Here is an 18,706-nt window from a genome sequence, read left to right on the forward strand (position 1 = left end):
TTATTTTGGTATGGCACATACTTAAATTGCTAATTGTGAAACTCAGTGCCTATTTTATAATAGCTGGAATAAGGTGGTGTGTATACATAGAGAGTAATCATGGAATTTTTTTTAAATAACCTGTGAAAGGACCTAAATGTGGATTTGCTAGTGTTTTTTATTATCTTTTGTAACCCATGTAAAGAATGGTGTTCTTTACCCTTATGTGAGCATAACATTGTTTCAGGGAATCAGGAATGCACTTAACTATAAACCTGTTCTCAGCTGCCAGCTTTACAGTGCATGTCCAGTGGTTAGCAAAAGTAATTGAATATTGATCAAAACGGGGGATGCTTCTCTAATAGACTGAATCAGTTCAGAACTAACTTGGAACTGATTTGGAGATGGTTTATAGTATTGCAGAAATCGTCATATTTCTTCTATTGATTACATGCGTCTAATATTAAGATGTAGAGATGTGTGTAAAACTGGAAATTAGTCCTCTGACTCATGGAAATGTCAAATTGTATTAAATATGTATTGCAGTTCCCTTTGCATAAATCTTTGACTTCTATATTTTAAATATAGACAAATGTTATTTACTAGAAAGCTTTTAAATAAAGTGTCCAAAGCCTGCTCTCTTGCTTTGAATTGTGCTTTTCTGGGGTGTGGGGGACAGAATAGTCTTAGTAAGAACTGAGATAAAGATACACCTAAAATATTGTGACTATAGCTGCTTAGGCTTTTGCATTCTCAGACTTTTCAGTTGATTGGCAGGTGACTGAAAGCCATGTGCATGGTTTTTAATTGGGAAAATGCTGTTTTCTGTAAGATTAAATAATGGTGCTGTTGTTTTTGGTACTGGGTCAGGATTACATGTAAAGCAAATGTATGAATGTGTTGTGCTTCTCTAAATGTCTGAAAAGCATTGTGTTATGTCACAGGGTGAGAAGAGGGAGTAGATCAGACTTCTGGCCATGTGGCTAAGGGACTTGATCCACCTGCAGGAGATGCAATATTACTGCTGTCTCATGTCATGCATCATGCTGTAATTTTGAATAATGTCAGATGAGCATGTTTTCCTTGTGTGATTAACCCACTTTTTGTTGTATTCTAATTCTGTCCAAGGAAACTTATTGTTGTGAATTTCTCAAGTATCTTTGATTCTTTCACATGAATGACAATATGGCCTCACCAGCAAATGAAAGTGTGACTTACTAGAATGAGTAGAAAGTATACTCAGTCCTAGGCTCCTATAGGTGCTGTGTCAGTAAACCTTATGTAGGTAGATACACAAGTGAAATAGTATTCAACTTCATGGCAGTGAACTCCCCTTTCTTTTCCCTGTGTGTAGGAAGAAGCTTGTAATGCCCAATAGTTCAGTTTTGTGTAGTTTACATCAGCTTTTGAAGACTGTTTAAGTATATTAGAAATCAACCTTACTTATTTCCTAAAGACATTTGTCCACTTTCTTAAATGCTGCTATAAAATCATGATGACATAACTGAAGCCAGACTTTGAAATACATGGTCTGGAAAATGAAGTAGGATAATTCAATGATAAGATAACTAAATCCCAGCATTGACTTGGAAAAGCTAAAAAAGCCTAACTTAAAATGAGGACACTGGATGTATTTAGAGCCCCTTAAAGATCAATGTATTGGTATTTCTTAAATGAAACAAATGTAGCAAGTAAGAAATGAAAGATAAAGGGAAGTAGGCAGTCTTGGAGAATGAGATTGCCAAATCAAAGGCATAGCAAAACTTTCTATGTACCTTCCTCCTGAAATGTGAGGAAGTAGTAAAATTCCTATTCTGTTGCAGTATGCAGATAACTTAAAATATGGAAAGAATACGTAATTTCACTCATACCCTGTACTCCACATTAGACAGAAATCAATATAAAAAAATTATTTGGGATTTTCCTACAGCTCAAACTAGAAGACTACAAAGATCGCCTGAAGAAGGGAGAAGCCCTCAATCAAGACCAGTTGGTAAGTTTGCTTTATGCAGGAGTGGGTGGCCTCAGTCTTCAAACATGTCAGAAGGGACAGGTTGCTGAAGGAGGTGTAGTCTTACAGAAGTAATGCCTGCAGGCTTGCATTAGTATTTTTTCACAAAGCCAAATGGACAAATCATTGGTAATTAAGCTGAATGGTGAGCCCACAGGCTTTGTATCATACTTAACCTTCATGTTGTGTACCGAAGTAACAGAAGGTCCTTGTTTATATTTGCTCTGTAGACTTTCAGCTTCAGTGCTCCTGCACCTTTATTTCTTGATGAGGTGTCTGTATGCAGTTTATCTACAAGGCATTGTGGTGTTTGAACACAAACCTCAAGACTTCTGGGGTAGCTAATTAATCCTTATGACTTCTTCATTAACAGGTGTTACTTGAAATTGCCTGTTGGCTGCACAGTGCTGTTACAAGTAGCTGTTGAAGTGTAACTGACACCCAGTCCCTGTTGGTACCAAGGAAGACACTGGTTTGAGTGGCATGGGATTTAAAGGCTTCCCTAAAACAAGAATCTTGCTATGAATTACTTAGTTGGGAATACTCTTCTGTCCTTCTAGTGCTGCTATTAGATGGCTGGGAGTTGCCAGCACTCTCAAATGCTGTTAGAACAATGTCTGTTTTGTACCTCGGGTTGCCAGAGTTCGGAATGCCGGGATGCAAGATCACTAATCGGCAAATATGATCCACTTTGTGGAGCTAGCTTAAACTTGCCTGGTGTTAAAACATTGGTTCTGACTTTTTTCTGTCTTGGACTAGAATGGATTCTAGAACTGAAACCAGCTTTCTATAACATGAAAGCTATTGCTTCTTCAGCATGTCTGAGTAGCAGTGTTGCATAATCCAAAGGGTTTATTGTTCTAGTCATGTAGGAGTCACCTTTTTAAAAACTACTTCCTTCACACACATGCTAAAGAACAATTGTGTGATAAAGGGCACTGACACTTCAGTGATAGTGCTGATCCTGCTAATGAACCAGTTGGAAAAATACTTCATTGACTGTTAGCTTTATCACAGTGCAGCAGTATGAGAACACAAATACTGTTTCCTTACTCTGAATCTTTTGTAAATGAGAACTAGAGATGGGATAAGAAGGGAAATGATAACTTGCTACTTAGAAGTAGAGTAGACCTATTGGAGTGAATGATCATTCAGCACTTTAACTATAAAATCTGATGTAGTCTCTTGCCATCTCAAGTGCAGAAGTAAACAAATTAAATCTGATGGTTTGAAGTAGGATGATGACCTTTTAGTTCCTCTAAATGCCATCTGGAATCAGATGGGCAAGAGCCTTTTGCGTTTAGGTCATAGCTGTTAAATACAATCTCTTTTCTTCTGTCACTAACAGTGAGACTATTAAACAGTATTCTGTGTAAGTTTGATTAGTCTTCAACATGTTCTAGAGCTACTTCTAAATTTGACTGTTTATCTTTGGTATATACCCTGGTCTGTGAAAAGCTGTTAAGTGAAAGTGAAATTAAGATGTGGAGAACTAAAGAGGTGAAGGCTTCTGTAGATGTTTTTCTTGCAAATGCATCCAGCAGCACTAACTTTGGAAAATGTATAGGCAATTAACTTGGTTACTGGCTTTCAGTATTTCCAGTTGAGCTTAACTTTTTAAGTATTAGTATTTTTATCCCAGTTTCTGGGATATTTTAGGCTTCTAAAACAGGGAATTAGATTCAATCTTGCTAGTAAACTGACCAGTGGTAGTCAAACTGTTCAGATGACTATTGTAGAAGCATGTTGTCAACTCACTATTTAACTAATAGTCTAGTTAAGACCCCTGTTTCAGTGGTTAAGATACAGAAATACTACATTTGTATCTTTCAGATGCAAATTCTCAATGTATATACAAATATTGGGACCTGGTGATTGAAGCTAGAGCAGAGCTTAATAGTTTGGACACTTGCCTAAAGAAACCTAACTGCCTATAATACAGTGGAGCTCTAATGTAACTTGATGTCATCTATATTTTTCATTGTTTCTCACACAGAGGAAGAAGTGCACATCTGGTGATGAACTTGTTTTGCAAGCAATTTGGATTAAACTGTAATTACTTACGATGCATGCCTGCCAGAGCTGCTGTGTGTGCTAGCCTCACTTTAGGAAACATTTGTTTCAAAACATGTTTCTCCTCCCCCTCTACTCTATCCTGGTGAGACCTCACCTGAAGTGTTGCATTCAGTTCTGGGCTCCCCAGGTCAAGAGGGACGGAGATCTACTGGAGAGAGTCCAATGGAGGGCTATGAGGATGATTAAGGGACTGGAACACCTGCCTTATGAGGAGAGGTTGAGAGACCTGGGGCTTTTTAGTCTGGAGAAGAGAAGACTGAGAGGGGATCTGATTAATGTGTATAAATATATGAGGGCTGGGTGTCAAGAGGAAGGGTGCAACCTCTTTTCACTTGTGCCCTGCAATAGGACAAGGGGCAATGGATGCTAGAGCACAGGAAGTTCAACCTCAACATGAGGAAGAACTTCTTTACTGTAAGGGTTACAGAGCACTGGAACAGGCTCCCCAGAGAGGTTGTGGAGTCTCCTCCTCTGGAGATCTGTCTGGATGCGTTCCTGTGTAACTTGCCCTAGATTGGTCCTGCTCTGGCAGGGGGGTTGGACTTTATGGTCTCCAGAGGTCCCTTCCAACCCCTAACATTCTATGATTCTGTGAAAAATGAGGAGCTTGCAGCAAGTTAAATGCTCTCACTGGCAATATTGTGCTGTTTTGCAAGCTGAGCAGACTTTCCTCAATACTGTTATTCCAACATGCTGTTAATGAATGTTAGTAACAGGTGTGACAAAAGAAAGCTATTGCTTTCCTGCAGGCTGAGTTATAGCTTGTCATCAGAGCAGTGGTACCTGTTCTTGACACTTTCAGGTAAGGAGTTTTACTCTGGGATTTGCATGGTTAAAAGCACAATTACTGCAATCTGTCTACTCAGTTGTTGGTGTTAAATTTTGAGTCTTCCTCAAATGTCATGTGTGGGCATTAGGGTCTTAGAAGTCATTCTCCCAAGTGCTAAGTGAACTTGCTAATTAGTTCTTAAAAGTTGCTTGATAAATTGTGTGAGGACAACTTAAACTACCAGATGAGTGCTTTACAGTAACTCATGAACTTTGTTGTGATGAGTAGCATTTAGATCTAGTGATGTCTAGTGTACTACAAATAAGTGAATACAAGTAACTGAACAATCAAACTGATTGAACAAATGAATGTGTAACTTGTTTCCCAGTTGCTTAGGAACATATATGGAATTTGCATGTGTCCCAAATCTTATTGGGACAGTAGATTAAGCTTTTGTCACTGCACTGATGAAACACTTAACACTAACACTACTTTGACAGAGCTTTATATTAGACCGCTGGGCCTGTTCTAAAAAAAACTTCTGATACCATGTCATGAGCATAAACCAAACTGAGTGTAAAGCACGTGTGAAAAACTGAAATTAAACTTAATTTGTTACTTCCCAGGCATGCCTTGTGGTATGAGGATACAGGCAGCCTGTCTGAGCTACAGCATTTTGCTGTCTTCAGAGCTGTCAAGGAGACTTATGAACTGACTCGTTAATGGGGAAGAACTCATAAAAAATAGGGTATATCAAAATGCAATTAATAATCTACTTTAAGCAGTCTTTTTGAAGACTGGCTGATAAAATACTGGTTAAAGCCACTAGTGAAGATGGGAACACTGCTTTATTTGTGGGAACTAAATTTGAAGGACTCTTCTTCTGAAGTATGACTTGCCTTCTGTATTTTCTTTCTGAAGTTTGTACAAATTATCTGTAAAGGCATTTAGCTAAGCATCAGGTAAAAGATCTGTGCTGAACTTGTCTGTTTCCTGTATTCCTTCAAGGCTTTCACATCAGTATCTGATTTTAAGTAGCTGTTTACCTCTAATTGATGAGACATATGGGAACAAAAGGAAAAATGAAATCACTGGTATCCAGGTTTTCATGTTTCAATATTAGTATACCAAGTATTGCACAAGATGTTGCATGGAAAGCCTAATACAGATAAACTTGTAGGACATATGTGCACTGGTCTGAGCTGGCTTTGTACTGCATCTCAGACAGTCATGGGTGAATGATATTCATGACTAAATTTAAAGTACCACTTACAGACATAGTATCTTTAAAGAAGTTAATTTCAGAAAAGTATGCACTAAATGACTACTTCTTAATGAGAAGTACAAGGGAATTGAGATGCAACCAGTAGTCTTAAGCATGAAAACCACATTTTTATCTATTCCTTTGTAGGAGGCAGTAGAGAAATATGATGAAGTAGTACACAACTTGGAATTTGCCAAGGAGCTTCAGAAGACTTTTTCAGGACTTAGCCAAGATGTAAGTATAAAATGCTCTTATATTGTCAGGAGGTAACTGCGAAGTTTGTGCTACTTTTCTAATGGCTACACTTATGTGCCAATATGCAGAATACTATGAAGTTTCAGTCTTGGAACTTGGGGCAACAATGTGCTTAAACTGTCTGGAGTAGTGAGTAGAGCAGAGTAAACGTTGACAATTTTGTGTACCACTGACCTCCACAGTATAGTTATTCACTGTGTACCCCTGCAAAAACTTGTGCTGAAGAAAATTGAGTCATTTGTCAGCTGTGTTTGAGATGACTCCAGTTTACTTAGGTTTGAAACCATTAACCATCTTGCTGGTAGCTTGTGCCTGAGTTGGACTCGTCTCCTGCATAGGTGCAGACTGGTGGGGGAACAGCTCTACTGGAAAAGACATGTGGGTCCTTGTGGATAGTAGGCAAACTAAATTAAGTGTACCCCTAGAGCAGTAAAGGCTAGACTTAAACTGAGGACCAGTAGATCAAGGAGAACTGATTATTTGGTACTTGTTAACCAGTTGTGTCTATTTCTGGTCACTTGGTACACAAAGGCTATAGATAAACTTCAGTGAGTCCTGTGATGGGCCTCTGAATGGCTGGGGGCTGGACTATGAGACCTGTGGGGAGGGCCTGGAAGAACTGGGCTTGTTGGGCCTGATAAAGTGAAGGCTTGGCAGGAGATGCAATATTAGCCTTCAAATACCAAAGAGATTACTGAAAGGATGGAGCCAGGCTTTTTGCTGAGAGATGTTGTAGGAGAAGGAATGATCATAAATTGAGATAGTCGGTTTCAACTAGATAAGAGGAAGGTGGTCACTCTGAGGATAATTGAGCACTAGAGCAGGCTGCCTAGACAAGTAGTAAAAACTGTCCTTGGATCTTTTCAAGACCTGACTGCACAAAGCTCTAAGCAATCTGGTCTTGATTCAGTGTAGCCTTTGTTCTGGAGGCTGGGCTAGATGACATCCCAAGATCCCTTCTGAACTGAATGTTCTGTTTCCAGTGAGGGAAAGTGCTGGGGTTAAATCACTTTGGTTTGAGTAAGAAGTACAGCCCTCAGTAAAATTTTACTGAAGCTTGTGGAGTTTGCCACTTCATGGCAAGTCACAGATTTAGTGCTTTATTTAGTGCTTTATTTAGGCCTTTATTCAGGGTTTAAAGCACTACCTACATTACTTTTATGTAAGTAAGTGTTTTATCTTTGGAGAAACTGCTCTCTTGGCTCAAGCAAATACTATCCATATGAAAAGATCTGATCCAAGGTAGTTCTGGGGATGCTAAACATGATTAATCACTGCTCTGGCATTATTTCTCTGCCTCTTACAGAATGCTGAAGGACTGGTAAAATGGCTTGTCTCAGTGACTAAGACCCAAACAATTTTGCTAGAGAGGCTTTTCTTGCATATGTAGTAATTCCAGCTAGTGCAGTAAATATCTCAGAGCATGATGTGAGCAGATATTTAAGAGCCTTTTCAGCAGTGTTGCTGCTTTGAGTTCCCTCAGTCATTATATGTTGAATATGGAAACTACTGTGCTGAGTGTCAAAACTTGGATTGCTTCCTATTGCTTTCCTCTCTGTAGCTGCACATAAAATATCAAAAACGAAGAACTGTGACCCAGTGTATCTTTAGGTGTTTTTAGTAATCCAGCGTTAACTTCTACGCGTTCATGTTTGTTCTTAAATTTACACTATATTTAAAGACTAACCCACTTTGTTTTTCCCTTGGCTCTACTTTTACCAGTATGGATTCTACAGCCAATACCTGTTACTGGAACACTAGGGGCTGTTCTGGCGACATCCTTATCCTTTACAGTGTGTTCTAGAACACTAAATTTTCATAGATCTTGCAAAGAAACTTAAGATACCCCATATTGAGGCATTTTAAATTCTGCAGTTACTAAGAGAGCTTTTGCTGCATAATTCTATTAGTACATGATGAGAAATTTCTCCTCAAATGCCTGAGGGCTGTGTATGTTCTGTGACTTGTGTTGCTTATTTAATGGGTGCTTCAGTCTTCTGCCAACAGAAATAAGAGTAATTGTAGGATTCTGCTGTATCATTTAAATTGGAGTATTCAAGAGTGAAGAGGCAGTTGTCTCAAATTTTTCTTATGAGACAACTGCTGCATCACTAACTTCATGTGATAAATGTTAAAGGTCAGCTAGGCTTAGATTTGTGCGTTGGTATCAATTCCTTATATTGAGTTGTGAAAGCTGTTATAATAAAGCAACTAGCAGGCATAATCAGGATTTAAATACTGTAAAGGCATATCACAAGTGAAGCTACCAGTATCCAGTTTGACTAAAAGATAGATGTGTAGAGAATTAGTAGATAAATGGGGAGTTCCTCCAGAGGAGGAGCTTGAAAGATCTTGCCAAAATTAATAGTTCTTTTGATCAGTGTAGGATGATCAATACTAGAACTTGATGTGTTTTATCCTAGAATCCTGTTGCTAACCACTGTGTTTAACTGTTGAATTCATGTATTGAAATAGCTGCTGAAAGCACAGAGGAAGGCTCAGAGAAGAGAGAGTCTATTGAAGCTTGAAGCAGAGAAGAAAAAACTGCGTACAATACTTCAAGTCCAGTATGTGCTGCAGAACTTCACTCAAGAGCATGTTCAGAAAGATTTCAAAGGTGGTATGAATGGTGCAATATACTTGCCTTCTAAAGAACTAGACTACCTCATAAGATTTGCAAAACTGACATGTCCAGAAAGAAATGAGAACTTGAGGTAAGTTCAAGATTTTTGGCTAATTGGTATGCTTCATTTGTTACAGTAAATGTCCTCTGTTTGACACTGCCATGCGTTGAAATATTATGTTTTGGGACACTAATTAAAATTCTATTCAGTACATTTGCTTTAGTCTGAGACTAGGAATGTAGCAGATTTACCTCACTCTGAGCATCAAAGGAAAGCTGCAGTAATTACAGCCTCAGTTGTGCAAGTTACACACAAGCCCTGCCATCTTGTGTCTCCCTGTGGAGTTAAGGGGAGATAGTCCAATACCATCACAAGCAGGGAAGCTGGTGGTGTGCTGTTTCTCTGAGGTCTCACTGTTCACAAAATGAAAAATGCAGTAAACACAGGAGAACTGTTCTATATTCCATTCACATGATGATCCAGATGTGCTTCATTCTAAAGGAATGTAAGGTGGTAATCCTGAGGCTCTCTTGCTATTAGCTTCAAAGTAGTTTTTAAAATTTGACTGAAGGTTTTTATACCTTTGCACTAAATGTTGTACATTTCAAGGTAACAAGTTGTCAACAGATGTAATGTATGTCAGTACTAACTTGGCATCATGCTTGTACTATGATGGCTTATGTTTACCATGACAGCTTGTCTGTTTTAAGGTAGTGTACTAAGAATTGTATTTAAATATGCAAAAAAGCAGTTATTAGGTGGTAAGTTGAAACACTTTATGGATGAGAGTAATTATTTCCATATTCAAACATGACTTAAATTCCTAAAACTTCTAATCACTTGTCATAGGCTAAACTTACCTAATCTTTGCTCTTAAGTTAACTACTAAAGAACAGCTGCTTATAAAAAGCCACACAATAGGAATCTCTCATCACAGTGAAATAACTTTATTTCTAGCTTATAATTCTCATGGTATTACGCTTCCACAAGAAGCATAATCCTTTCCTTTGGGATACTAAATTTCATCATGGGAGACTTTAAAATTCATTGTCTGGAGGGGGTGGGGTAGATCATGGACTTATGTCAAAGTTCCTCAATAACTAGCAGAATGGCAGGAGCTGCTGACAGTTGCCCCTGCACATGTGTGTCCCATAAACAAGGTGATCAGCTGATTAAACAGCAGTTGTTTCTGTGTCTGGGAATCCTGGCTTGGAATGAAGTCCAGCCATATGGTCTTGTTGGGATAGTGCTAGGCTCTCCAATCTGTCTTAATTACTAACAAAAGAACTTTCATTTTAAATCATGTACAAACAGATACAGAAGAATCACTTTCAGTAGTGGGTAATGGGCTTAGAGTTCACTCTATGTATACAGCCTTGATTTGGAAGTGTCTTAATTTTAGTCAGTGTCTTAAAATGAGGGGTATTGGGATACTGCAAGACTTGGTCTTGGCTATAATTCTACTTGGTAAAACTGTCATTTGTTTTAGTGTGGAAGACCAGATGGAACAATCATCTCTTTACTTCTGGGATCTTCTAGAAGGAAGTGAGAAACCTGTGGTTGGAACAACATGTGAGTTTCACTTGAGAAATCACTTTGAGATCTGAAATTTGTGTGCTAATTAAACATCTTAAATGAATATACATGAAAGGCTACAAAATTAAGCACTTTCAAGTGCTGTGTGTTAATGCAGTTATCCAAGGATGAACTGCTGTTTGTTCTAAGTTCTGTTTAAGTACAGATGAAAACAATACAGTAAATCTTTCCCTGGAAAAAGAAAGCATGTTCTTCTACCAATGTACTAGCACCTTTTTGAGGAATAATGATGGTAGAAAGTCAAAAGGCAATGCATGAATACCTTACAGAACTAGCAGTGGGAAGCTTTTTGGATAGTTATGTGCAAATGGCTTAAGATTGGAACACTGTTCCCAGCCGTGAATTGCTTAGTTGAGTGTACTGATGTGTATTACAGAGCTTCAGTGGCCCAAGGCTGAAGGTCCCACAGGGTTGAAGATTCTCTTGTAGTAATTCCAGGCTCATACCCATTGTCTGACTACAGTGCAGGATACCAGAATGAGGAAGGATAGTCACTAATGGAACTTGCTGTGATCTCTAATCATGCACAGCGCAGTCTTGCTTTGACCTCTGTTGCAAATGTCCTTGCTTTTCAAGCACTCCAAAATCTGTGGGACTCTACATATTTTCTTCCATTTGTGGCTTGTAGTTTCAGAAACCCTGGTTGTAAGCTAACATACACATTTTGTGTTCCTGTTTGGAACTCACTTGTGAGGAAACTCTCCTTACTTGTGTTGTAGTGTCTTTCCTATTGCAAACAGACCTTGCTTGTCCCTTTTACTCCAGTCTTGTAATGGCTGTGTGGCAGTAATCTTTCATTTGTCATTGATACAATGTTTGTGAAACTGTTAGATGAGAACACTAATGTACCCTATCTATTTCCACATACAGATAGTTGAACTGGCAGCTAAGTACTAACTTTTTCATATAGTTCTGGACAACATGCCAAGCTAGCCTTGTAGAGCTACAAGCTGGTAACTTTAGCCTTGTATCTGTTGATATGAACTGATAGTTGCCTGGTTATCTTGGACTCCAGATCTTTGTAGCTTTTTGGCTATCATCTAAACTTTTGTGACTATTTTGTCAGTATCTCTATCCATTTAGTGTCAGTCTTCCATCCTTTTGTGTGCAAGCTAAACTTCAGATAAAGCTGTTACAACTTCTTGCTAGCATTCATTGCGTTGGAAGGCAATTTTTTATATCTGCATTAAATCCTAGCTAGTATTCTTGTTTATATGGTTGTCACTGGTAGTGATCTTTCACTGAATGTTCTTCCTGTTCTCAAGGCTGCCTGTTCTCTAGCTTCTCTGAAACAATTTCTAGTATCACTGCTACTTTTGAAGTCTTACTGTCTACTCTAAGCTGCTCTTTTTTGCATAAAGGGAACTGGACAATGCTCATTGGAAAGAGTACACAGTTTTTCTTCAACTATGTCAACTTTTTTCCGAAACTTCAGATGATTAAGTTTGGTCTGGAACAATCTTTTGCTTTCTTCTACCTGCTTGTTTTTGCAGTTCTTAACTTTTCCTTCTGAGACTTACAATCCTATACTGGGAAGAGGGTCTTGTAGGGCAGTTCCATAGTGACTTTGGCTTTACCTATGCTACAGTCTGCACACTGTGCTTTTACTATCAATGCTGGCTAGTTTATAATGGTAAATCCCTTTCTAAGCATGTGGGAGACAAGGTGGCTCAGTGTTTACCTTGTGTGCATTTAAACACGAGCTGCAGTCTTACCTATGGATTGCAAAGATGTTTCAGCTGTAATATATAAAGCAGTTTAACAAATACTTTCCTTTTCTGAAACATTTTATTGCTATAACTCAGTGTGTGGACTTGAAATTGCAATTTATGTAAAGGGAGGAAGCAAGGAGTCTTGATCTGTAGTCTGAATACTCCTTAATTTCAAATTTTCATATCTTCATGGATTTTTACTCTTCAGATAAACACATGAAGGACCTGTTATCCAAACTTCTAGACTCTGGCTACTTTGAAAGTATTCCAACTCCTCGCACCACTGTGCCAGTAAAAGAATTGGAAGAAGAAGTAAATAGAAAATCTGAGAGAACAAGACAGATGTCAAAAGGAGAGTCTGTCAAAGAAACAGGTGGAATATTACAGGGTGCAATTTCTGTAGCATAATGTTGGGATAAGCTTGAACTGAGAATTGACTTTGCATAGCTTGATGCTAAATCTAATTCTGTGCTATAGCTTACTTGCAATGTAGTAAGTAAAATGGAACCTGCAAGGCTTGCAGCCATATTCTGGCTAATATTGTAGAAAAAATCTAATTTATAGTAATGGGATATTTTTGTCTTCTGAGCAAGCCTTCATGTTGAAGATGTGAGAATTGTCTGGTCCAGGGAATGTTACATATTACAATAATCAAATTATGGATACTACAAAATGTTTCTTGCTTAACACTAAACTTCTGCAAATTTAAAACCAAATCAGAAAGTAAATGCTTGTCTAAAAATTGCATGTTGAATGACAAGCTGAGCTTTCAGAATATATGGTTTAGCAATTGGTACTACTATTTAAATAGAATTAAAGACTTGCTACTGTTTGGGCTGCCCTTCTGCATTTGATCAGTTTAAACAAATTAACATCGTTTCTCTAGAATCCCTTGTGGAGCTTATGAAGTCTGAAATACAGCCACAGGAGGTAAGATACTCCACTGCTAATTGCTTTCCTTTAGTATTGTGATTTATCAGAAACATAACTGCATTTCTGCAGCCCTTTTTTAAACTTAAAAAGGGAGTCTGAACAGCAACTTAGCTGTTGCTTTATGTATGAAACATTAAAGACTTGGTTGCATTTCTATTTCTAACTCCAAAATCATGAGTGCTCTGGGGTATTTTGGGATAAATGGAGCAGGATTACATGAAGCAGTATAGTACTTTAATGCTCTGGCACTTTCTGGAATAAACCAAAGCATCAGCCTTTAGAGTGGAAACAGACTGATCTTTTGTGTACTACAGGATAGAGAGAATACACATCTACTAAAGCTGTCTCTGAAAGCTAAGCTTATTGCAGCAGACTTGATATTGATGGGTTTGAGAATGATGTAGGTCTTGCTCTGATTTGTCAGAAAAGTAGGGATCCCAAGACAGATTTGTGTGTGCAGGGGTGTGTAGACCTGTTTCAGTAGCCCTTCAGACTCCTGAGTTAAATACTCAAGCTTCAACTGTCAATAATCTAAAAAACATTAGACTTGGTTCAAAAGGTGGGGGGGTCCTTTCATAAGTGGAAATGATGGTTCTTAAAATACTGAATCTCTGTTTCCCAGGTATCACACTAGAGGGTGTACTCTAGAACAAGTTTTTGTAACATGGTAACACAGTTACCTGACTCTAAAGCTTTTCTAGTGACTTGTCAGAAAAAAATCTCAGCCAGTGAGCCTTGTGCATTCTTTGCTTCACATATACACTTCCTGTTTATGAGATAGTAGCAGCTCAGGAAAACTTTAGGACATCTTCATTGAACTCTCAGATTTATAGTAAAAACAGCCTGGAGTTGAAGTCCAGTGGTACTAAATCTGAGAATGTGGTGACTTTTCAGCATTTAAACTCCGTTAAGAATGATGGTTATACTTGGTTATTGGAGTTTCAAAAGGTCAAGTATTTTGGGGGAGATGGTGCTGCTACACTTAACAGAATGTCTACTAATACAGTACCACAGCATTTTAGGTGTGTAGAAGGAGAGCTACCTTTGTAAAAATCACAACTGAACTTCATATTTTCACTGCCTAGGAACATCAGTTAGCATTGAGGATAAGGGTAATAGATTCACTCAGCTCAAGTATGTTTCACTTGTGCTGTTCAGGACTGTTTCATGCTTCTTTGTGGCATGCCAAGCAAAGCTAGTGTGCAGTGTTGTAGGATAAAGCCATGGCTGTCCACATAGTTTCTATGGCTACTGCTTAAACTGTCTAGGCTCTACTTTTAGTCAGAAATTTTCAGTAGCTAGGTGACATAACTTAACTGACCTGAACTGTAGTAGCAAAATGTTTTCTTGGGAGCCATTAAGTTTCTTTGGTCTATATAGTTTCTCAACAGGCGTTATTTGCCTGAAGCAGAATACTCTGTCAAGAAGAAGCCAGAAGAGCCCAAATCTTGGGAAGCTGAGTGTGCTAGAAAGCAAGAACCTCCAAAGTCCTGGGAAATGCTTGTTGATATTGAAGAACGAGAACAGAAGCAGAAACAAGAGACCTTAAAGCCTTGGGAAGCTCGTGTTAGGCAGCAAGAACCAAAAAGGCCAGATTCTCCGAAGCCTTGGGAAGCTCGTGTTAAAGAGGAGGAACAGAAGCGTGAGTCTACCAAGCCCTGGGAGACCCGTGTTGAGGAGGAAGAACAGAAGAAGCAAGAAGCTCCAAAGGCCTGGGTAGCACGTGTCCGAGAAGAGCAGGAGTCCCCCAAACCTTGGGTAGCAAAGGTTAGGGAAGAGCAGGACCAGAAGAAACAGGACTCACCTAAGCCATGGGTAGCAAAAGTTAGGGAAGAGCAGGAACAAAAAAAGCAGGAGTCCCCAAAACCTTGGGTAACCAAAGTTAAGGAAGAACGAGAACAAAAGCAGGAATCTCCAAAACCTTGGGTAACCCAAACTAGGGAGCAACCAGAACAAAAGAAGCCAGAGCCTGTGAAAACATGGGAAATGCCTGTTAGGGAAGAGCCAGAGCAAAAGAAGCAGGAGCCTGTGAAGGCTTGGGCTGCACATGTTAGGGAGGAGCCAGAACAAAAGAAGCAGGAGACTCAAGAGGCTTGGGAAAAAGCTGACAGGCAGCAGCAAGTGTCATCACAGCAGTTACAGAACCCTTCGAAGTCCTGGGGAGCTGCAAGTGTTGGGCCAAAGGAGCAGATGGGGCCAAAGAAGTTTGATATGGAACCCAAAGAAGTGAGTTGGCATATGTAGTATTACCTGTCATAAGCTTTTCACACTAGTGTATTAGACTAAAGCTGTCTATTAGCAGAGGCTTTATAAGGTGCATTTTGTAGGCCTATATTTAGACTCCTATTTCATTCTTTCTTGGGGGAAATAATTCTGGCAATTAAACTTTATATGTGAATAGCAAGATGGTCTGCTTTGCTTTTTACATCAACACAGTATTGCTGTGTTTAAGCCTTGAATAACTGCTTTATGCATAAGACAGAAGAATTAACTTAGTTCATCCCCAGCTATTGGCTCTGTCCGCTGTTATCAGTACAAAGCAGGTATGACTCATCCAGGGATCAAATACTTTGTCTGTGGCTGCATGCAAATAGCACTTCAGTAATTTTTTAGGCTTTTGATTAAAATAGCTGCTGATTCAAGGGAGATCTAACATCTAGATCAAGCAATACCAACTGTACAGGGGCTTAAATATGTATTTCCAGATGAATGCATAAGCCATACTGCTGTCCTGGAGAGTCTAACAATAGCATAGTTTGCTTTAGAAATGCAAAATGAAAATTATTGGCAGGGCTTACAACTGAGCAGGCTGCTAGCCTCTGGTTACATTACCTTCTTTCTCACCTGTGCTTGTGTAGTAACAATTCTGATACTGTGAAAATAGGTGAGATGGTAGGCAAAGCAGAGTTCAGTTATGTTAAGGGTGATGTTTAATTTAGAGTTAGACTTCAGGAAGAAAATATGGAGAATTGACTAACTCTTTTGTACACAGTCTTGTTAGCACTGCTACCTTGTTTCTGCAAGAAAGCAGAAATCAATTCATTCTGTATTACTTGTAGCAAGTGGTTAAGGTTAAATCTTGTCAGTGAACTTGGCATAACTGAAAAATTTTTGTGCCTAGAGGCGGGAGCGCAAACAGAAGGTTGAACATGAAATTAAAAGAGTAGGTAACATGCAGCACTGGGTAACAAAATGGGATTATGGTGTTTCAACTTGATTCATCTTTACACTCAAGCTGAGTAGAATCTTGTGTGCACTGGTGGTGGTGGTACAGTTACAAAACCTGGTTGCCTCACACTAAGTAGCTCTGAGCACAAGTAGGTGTTGTGCACCCAACTATGCTTAATATTACTGTAATGGAAATTATCATGTCATATTGGAATAGTCTCAAGCATGTTAAGATGCCTTGGAATTTCTGGTGTCAGACTAACTTAAAGCTTAAATGCAAGATGCTTCTTAATGAGATGGGGCTCTTTATTTTTCCATAGGATGGAAAGATGAATGGCTTAAGTGGTGGACAAAACTTTGATGCAGTAAGGAAAAAGGAGGGTCTCCAGTCAGTTGGAGAAACTTGCAAACTGCCTAGGAATCTTCATAGTAATGCACAGGTGTGGAAGGCAGCCAAATTAAACTAAATTGAATGTTGGAATGTAAGGTTGCTTAAGATGGATTACTGAATTAAGTAAGCAAAGCATATTTTTAAAGTATTCCAACTTTGATTTACATAGTAGACCATAGTGAAACACCAGCTGGCTATATTTTTTACTTAGTAGCTATAGACAAATATTAATATCAAAAGTATATTGAATAAGTAAAAAATTAGTGTATTGTCAACCTAGCTAGTTTCCATAACCACTTTTTAAAAAATAAATATATCTTGACTTGTGAGATGCCTATAAAGAACAATTAAAATTTTAAAATTTTTGGATAATGAAGCTTGTCTTGCCTTTTGCTTATATGAAGAAAGAAGAGGCAATGTAGTGCTGTTGCTGGATCCATTTCACTCCCAGGAAGAACCTATAAATGACCTTGCGCAGGGATCTAGGCATGGTAGATAAAAGGCTTGTGTCACTGCTGCTGCTTTCTGGAGCTGAAAGTAACCTTTCTTTACTCCCTGAAATAACTGTTAGAGTTCTGAGAGATCTTTTAATAAACTGCTTGGTTGTGAGATCTTGAAATATGCTTATTTAACTTAATATACTGTAAGTTGCAATACCTAAAAAGTTGGGCCTAAGGTAATAGAGTGAGCTGATGTGCAAGCCTGTTAAACTGTTATTCTATTTAAATGTTTGTGTGACCTGTGTACCAGTAAACTTGGTCAGAGCTGAATTTGTGGCCTGCTATGTGAAAGCAAAACTGTTTAGCTTTTGCTGTCATCCAGTGCCATTTAATTCATACCTGCTGTGAATGCTGCTCTGAGTAGAAAGCAAATATTAATTGTGTATCTACATAGCACAGCTGGTGATCACTGTGATTACAGGTTGGTATCACCATTCCAGCTCATTTAGTGCTCCACAGCTAACAAACCTGAAGAGGAACTGAGGTCCTGTATCATAGGATGGAGTTTTACTTAGACCCTAAACTTACCAGTGCTCTGTAAAACTAACCTGAATGTTGCTTGAATCACTAGTGTTAAGTGATCTCAGCCTGTGTAAGTTTGTGAGCTGGCTTAACAGGTTACTAAACTCAGAATCTGCTACCAGCTTGTAATGACTTCCAGAAACAGCATCTAACTGTAGGCTAGAAAAAAAAACTTCGTTTAAAACCATCTTAAGGATGTCATGTACCTGCTCTTTTTCAAAGCATATATTTTATAAAGGCATAAAACCTGCAGTACTTTAACTTTCTGATGCTTTTTCATGTGTGCTCTGTATTGCATTTAAATATTCTAGTTTTGAACACCTAAATACCAACAAAACAGCAAATCAATATGAGGTAATGTCACTATAGCTACTTCTGGTGGGTATATTTTAATATATGCAGGAACTAGAAAAATAACTTATACAGAATGGAGAGTCTCAGTGTTTCAGTCCTGGCTTAAAGCCCTAATATGATATATGTAACCCTGTATGCTTGCTCTTCTAGTTGAAGTAAAGAATGCTACCAGCATAATGCACACAATGAGCTGGGGAAGAGAATGAAGACTAACAAATTGTAAAAGCATACAGAAGATTGTGCTGTCTTTGCAACCACAAGTGAAACACTGCAGTCTCTTCCCCTTCCATGTTCTTAAGTCTGTTTTTGTTTAATGTACAAGTCTGACTTATGTAGCTGGTGGGCAATCTTAACAGCTTCCAACACTGCCAGATGTGACCTGGTTAGGTGACTTAAAGGTGAAAAGCTTCTGTTATCCATTTGCAAACATACAGAACTAGTTTGATAGTGTACTTGTGTCTTAGTAAACTGTAGTGAGGAGGAAGAGGGTAATAGAAGCATTAATCAGTTTGACCCATAATGAATTTACCATGACAGCAAGTGTTTTGACAT

General features: G+C 38.6%; 1 protein-coding gene across 3 annotated transcripts in view; it reads left to right on the plus strand.

The window, feature by feature from the left end:
- Positions 1-18,706, plus strand: part of CAPRIN2 (caprin family member 2) — a 40,943-nt gene that overhangs the window by 1,584 nt on the left and 20,653 nt on the right. For all 3 annotated transcript variants that reach the window (XM_068402538.1, XM_068402536.1, XM_068402537.1), the window contains exons 3-9: positions 1,910-1,972; positions 6,247-6,333; positions 8,830-9,068; positions 10,468-10,550; positions 12,495-12,659; positions 13,173-13,216; positions 14,600-15,445. In XM_068402538.1, coding sequence (XP_068258639.1) covers positions 1,910-1,972; positions 6,247-6,333; positions 8,830-9,068; positions 10,468-10,550; positions 12,495-12,659; positions 13,173-13,216; positions 14,600-15,445 — 1,527 coding nt within the window. The remainder of the gene's footprint in view (positions 1-1,909; positions 1,973-6,246; positions 6,334-8,829; positions 9,069-10,467; positions 10,551-12,494; positions 12,660-13,172; positions 13,217-14,599; positions 15,446-18,706) is intronic.

The sequence above is a fragment of the Nyctibius grandis genome, chromosome 5 (genome assembly GCF_013368605.1).
Source record: "Nyctibius grandis isolate bNycGra1 chromosome 5, bNycGra1.pri, whole genome shotgun sequence".
NCBI classification, from domain to species: Eukaryota; Metazoa; Chordata; class Aves; order Nyctibiiformes; family Nyctibiidae; genus Nyctibius; species Nyctibius grandis.